At 35.5% G+C, this 4646-nt stretch overlaps 2 protein-coding genes across 4 annotated transcripts; both read left to right on the plus strand.

The window, feature by feature from the left end:
* Positions 1-535: 535 nt before the first annotated feature.
* LOC109583134 (streptavidin-V2-like) lies at positions 536-3005 on the plus strand. 3 transcript variants are annotated; one of them, XM_019998341.1, is made up of 4 exons: positions 536-749; positions 796-856; positions 2331-2529; positions 2583-3005. In XM_019998341.1, the coding sequence occupies exons 1-4, from the start codon at positions 648-650 to the stop codon at positions 2761-2763; spliced, it is 543 nt and encodes a 180-aa protein (XP_019853900.1). In that variant the 5' UTR covers positions 536-647; the 3' UTR covers positions 2764-3005. The 3 variants fall into 3 exon arrangements, with proteins under 3 accessions (XP_019853900.1, XP_019853901.1, XP_019853899.1); XM_019998342.1 differs by lacking the exons at positions 2331-2529; positions 2583-3005 and adding exons at positions 917-1115; positions 1169-1528; XM_019998340.1 differs by lacking the exons at positions 536-749; positions 796-856 and adding exons at positions 1943-2165; positions 2208-2268.
* Positions 3006-3353: 348 nt separating this feature from the next.
* On the plus strand, positions 3354-4407 carry LOC109583133 (uncharacterized). The gene is made up of 4 exons (XM_019998339.1): positions 3354-3586; positions 3633-3693; positions 3754-3952; positions 4006-4407. The coding sequence occupies exons 1-4, from the start codon at positions 3482-3484 to the stop codon at positions 4181-4183; spliced, it is 543 nt and encodes a 180-aa protein (XP_019853898.1). The 5' UTR covers positions 3354-3481; the 3' UTR covers positions 4184-4407.
* Positions 4408-4646: the final 239 nt, after the last annotated feature.

Genomic DNA, 4646 nt, shown 5'->3' on the forward strand with positions numbered 1-4646 from the left:
CATTTAATCAACATAATACACTGGCGTCATTAAGGACTTTTTGCTGCAGGTATTATAGTTAGTTGCTATATATAATTTAATGATTATTACTAAGTATGATTATTATGCTGACATTAAGCTTTGTGTGTCTAAATTAAATCATATAGATGATTAAATTTATTAAAAACAATTAATAGAGTCTAGTTCTTTTTAAGGTTATGACAGAGCTTCAACAATAAAATTTAACTATTTTTTAATATAGCTCTGCTAATAACTCCACTATTTGGCTCTGATCATGCATTATGTGAGACAAGTCCAAAATACTATTGCAGTGAGAAATTCTAATGTATAGGTGACACCAACCCCGGCTTCAACCTTCTAGTCAACCTTCGTCTAGAAAATGCAAATGAGATGATTATAACAGCCAAAATCTCAGTAGATCTACTCGTGCCCAGCATGAGGCTAGCTAATAATATTAATCATATTAGGGGGCTAGCACACCATGATTAATCGACTCGCTCGTAGATTATAGATATGACGCGGAAGGGTCGGGAGGGGCTGGCTACGCGAGACGACTATATCTTTTTTGCCTGCAGTCTCTACAGTCAAGACGAAGTTGTACACAAACGCGTCCCTCGCTCAGTCTTGATTCAGTGCTTGTAACTACAATGGAGCCTAAAGAGGAAAGCAAAGAAAGGGTGGATTTGATGGATAAACTGCATGCATATCTAGAAAAAAATTTTGTTGCTCTTATTGGCCGAACAGTAGAAGTAAATACAAACATAACACGATAGTGCCTTATTATAAATGATTAAGATTTCAATAGATGAATTGGAAAATCCTCAATTTGTACCTGCACCTGGTGCTAATCCGCCAAGTAAATCATACTCATATAGTCATGTTAACAAATAGAATACTTTTTATTTTATATTGACAGCCTATCAAGTTCCTGCAAGTCTTGCTGGGTTTTGGATTAATGAGCTGGGTTCACAAATGTACATACATTCAGCAGGCTTTTCAGAAGGGCATATTATTGGAAAGTATTACAGCCCTGTTGGAAAAGCTGGATTCAAACTATATGATTTGAATGGCTCGTATGATACAAATGGTGATGAAAAGAAGGGTACTTTGGGCTGGTAAGCAAATCATTTAAAACATGCATGTCTAATTGCAGTCGGTCATGTCATAGGACAGTTCAATGGCTTAAAACTGAAAATAACTCCAATACATCTTGGTCTGGGCAGCGGTATAAAATAGGGGGAGATTTTTTCATCTACACCATGTGGATTTTGGTTGCACAGAAAGACCTAAGTAATAATTGGGATTCCACTAGAATTGGAAAGGACAAGTTCCACAAAGTCCACTGATGCATGGGTTTGCTAAAGCAAACAACATTAACTTTTGAACTATTAGTGCTGTTTACATAGAACTAACTTAAAATTTTCTTTAGTGTAATTATTATTAAGGAGTTTTTGCTGCAGGTATTATAGTTAGTTGCTATATATAACTTAATGATTATTACTAAGTATGATTATTATGCTGACATTAAGCTTTGTGTATCTAAATTAAATCATATAGATGATTAAATTTATTAAAAACACTGAATTAATAGAGTCTAGTTCTTTTTAAGGCTATGACAGAACTTCAACAATAAAATTTAGTTATTTTTTCTTTATATAGTTCTGCTAATAACTCCACTATTTGGCTCTGATCATTATGTGAGACAAGTCCAAAATACTATTGCAGTGAGAAATTCTAATGTACGGGTGACACCAACCCCGGCTCCAACCTTCTAGTCAACCTTCGTCTAGAAAATGCAAACGAGATGATTATAACAGCCAAAATCTCAGTAGATCTACTCGTGCCCAGCATGAGGCTAGCTATAATATTATATTAATCATATTAGGGGGCTAGCACACCATGATTATCGACTCGCTCGTAGATTATAGATATCACGCGGAGGGTCGGGAGGGGCTGGATACGCGAGACGACTATACCTTTGTTGCCTGCAGTCTCTACAGTCAAGACGAAGTTGTACACAAACGCGTCCCTTGCTCAGTCTTGATTCAGTGCTTGTAACTACAATGGAGCCTAAAGAGGAAAGCAAAGAAAAGGTGGATTTGATGGATAAACTGCATGCTTATCTAGAAAAAAATTTTGTTGCTCTTATTGGCCAAACAGTAGAAGTAAATACATAACACGATAGTGCCTTATTATAAATGATTAAGATTTCAATAGATGAATTGGAAAATCCTCAATTTGTACCTGCACCTGGTCCTAATCCGCCAAGTAAATCATACTCATATAGTCATGTTAACAAATATAGAATACTTTTTATTTTATATTGACAGCCTATCAAGTTCCTGCAGCTCTTGCTGGGTTTTGGACTAATGAGCTGGGCTCACAGTTGTACATACATTCAACAGGTTTTTCAGAAGGGCATATTATTGGAAAGTGCTACAGCACTGTTGGTAAAGCTGGATTCAAACTATATGATTTGAATGGCTCGTATGATACAAATGGTGACGAAAAGAAGGGCACTTTGGGCTGGTAAGCAAATCATTTGAAACATGCATGTCTAATTGCAGTCTGTCATGTCACAGGACAGTTCAATGTCTTAATACTGAAGGTACTGACTCCAATAAATCTTGGTCTGGGCAGCGGTATAAAATAGAGGGAGATTTTTTCATCTACACCATGTGGATTTTGGTTGCAAAGAAAGACCTAAGTGATAATTGGGGTTCCACTCAAATTGGAAAGGACAAGTTCCACAAAGTCCGCTGATGCATGGGTTTGCTAAAGCAAACAACATTAACTTTTGAAGTATTAGATATCATTTGCTGTTTATATAGAACTAACTTAAAATTCTCTTTAGTGTAATTATTATTAAGGAGTTTTTGCTGCAGGTATTATAGTTAGTTGCTATATATAATTTAATGATTATTACTATGTATGATTATTATGCTGACATTAAGCTTTGTGTATCTAAATTAAATCATATAGATGATTAAATTTATTAAAAACAATTAATAGAGTCTAGTTCTTTTTAAGGCTACGACAGAACTTCAACAATAAAATTTAACTATTTTTCCTTTATATAGTTCTGCTAATAACTCCACTATTTGGCTCTGATCATTATGTGAGACAAGTCCACAATACTACTGCAGTGAGAAATTCTAATGTATAGGTGACACCAACCCCGGCTCCAACCTTCTAGTCAACCTTCGTCCAGAAAATGCAATTGAGATGATTATAACAGCCAAAATCTCAGTAGATCTACTCGTGCCCAGCATGAGGCTAGCTAATATATTAATCATATTAGGGGGCTAGCACACCATGATTAATCGACTCGCTCGTAGATAATAGATATCACGCGGAGGGTCGGGAGGGGCTGGATACGCGAGACGACTATATCTTTTTTGCCTGCAGTCTCTACAGTCAAAGACGAAGTTGTACACAAACGCTTCCCTTGCTCAGTCTTGATTCAGTGCTTGTAACTACGATGGAACCTAAAGAGGAAAGCAAAGAAAGGGTGGATTTGATGATGGATAAACTGCATGCTTATCTAGAAAAAAATTTTGTTGCTCTTATTGGCCGAACAGTAGAAGTAAATACAAACATAACACGATAGTGCCTTATTATAAATGATTAAGATTTCAATAGATGAATTGGAAAATCCTCAATTTGTACCTGCACCTGGTCCTAATCCGCCAAGTAAATCATACTCATATAGTCATGTTAACAAATAGAATACTTTTTATTTTATATTGACAGCCTATAAAGTTCCTGCAACTCTTGCTGGGTTTTGGATTAATGATTTGCGTTCACAGATGTACATACATTCAGCAAGCTTTTCAGAAGGGCATATTATTGGAAAGTATTACAGCCCTGTTGGAAAAGCTGGATTCAAACTATATGATTTGAATGGCTCGTATGATACAAATGGTGATGAAAAGAAGGGTACTTTGGGCTGGTAAGCAAATCATTTAAAACATGCATGTCTAATTGCAGTCGGTCATGTCATAGGACAGTTCAATGGCTTAAAACTGAAAATAACTCCAATACATCTTGGTCTGGGCAGCGGTATGAAAAAGAGGGAGATTTTTTCATCTACACCACGTGGATTTTGGTTGCACAGAAAGACCTAAGTGATAGTTGGGGTTCCACTCGCATTGGGATGGACAAGTTCCGCAAAGTCTGCTGATTCATGGGTTTGCTAAGCAACCATCAGTAGTTTTTGAAGTAGATATTATGTGCTGTTTATATGCTGCTATAACTTCAAATTTTCATTAGTATTATTAAGGACTTTGTGCTGCTAACATTATAGTTTTGTTATTGCTACTATATATAATTTAATGATTATTAGTAAGTATGATTATTATGCTGACATTAAGCTTTGTGTATCTAAATAAAATTTATTAAAAACAATAGTGTCTAGTTCTTTTTAAGGCTATAAAAGAGCTTCAATAATACTGAAAATTTAATAATTTTTTCCCTGCTAATAACTCCACTATTCATCCACTCTGATCATTATGTGAGACAAGTCCAAAAAATTTTTATGAGAAATTCTTTTAATGTAGCACCAACCCTCCAACCTTCTAGTCAACGTTCACTCCAGTCCAGAAAATGTAAATGAGATGATTTTATAACAGCCAAAATCTCAGTAG

Source organism: Amphimedon queenslandica, unplaced genomic scaffold (genome assembly GCF_000090795.2).
Source record: "Amphimedon queenslandica unplaced genomic scaffold, v1.1 AMPQUscaffold_13324, whole genome shotgun sequence".
Taxonomy (NCBI): Eukaryota; Metazoa; Porifera; class Demospongiae; order Haplosclerida; family Niphatidae; genus Amphimedon; species Amphimedon queenslandica.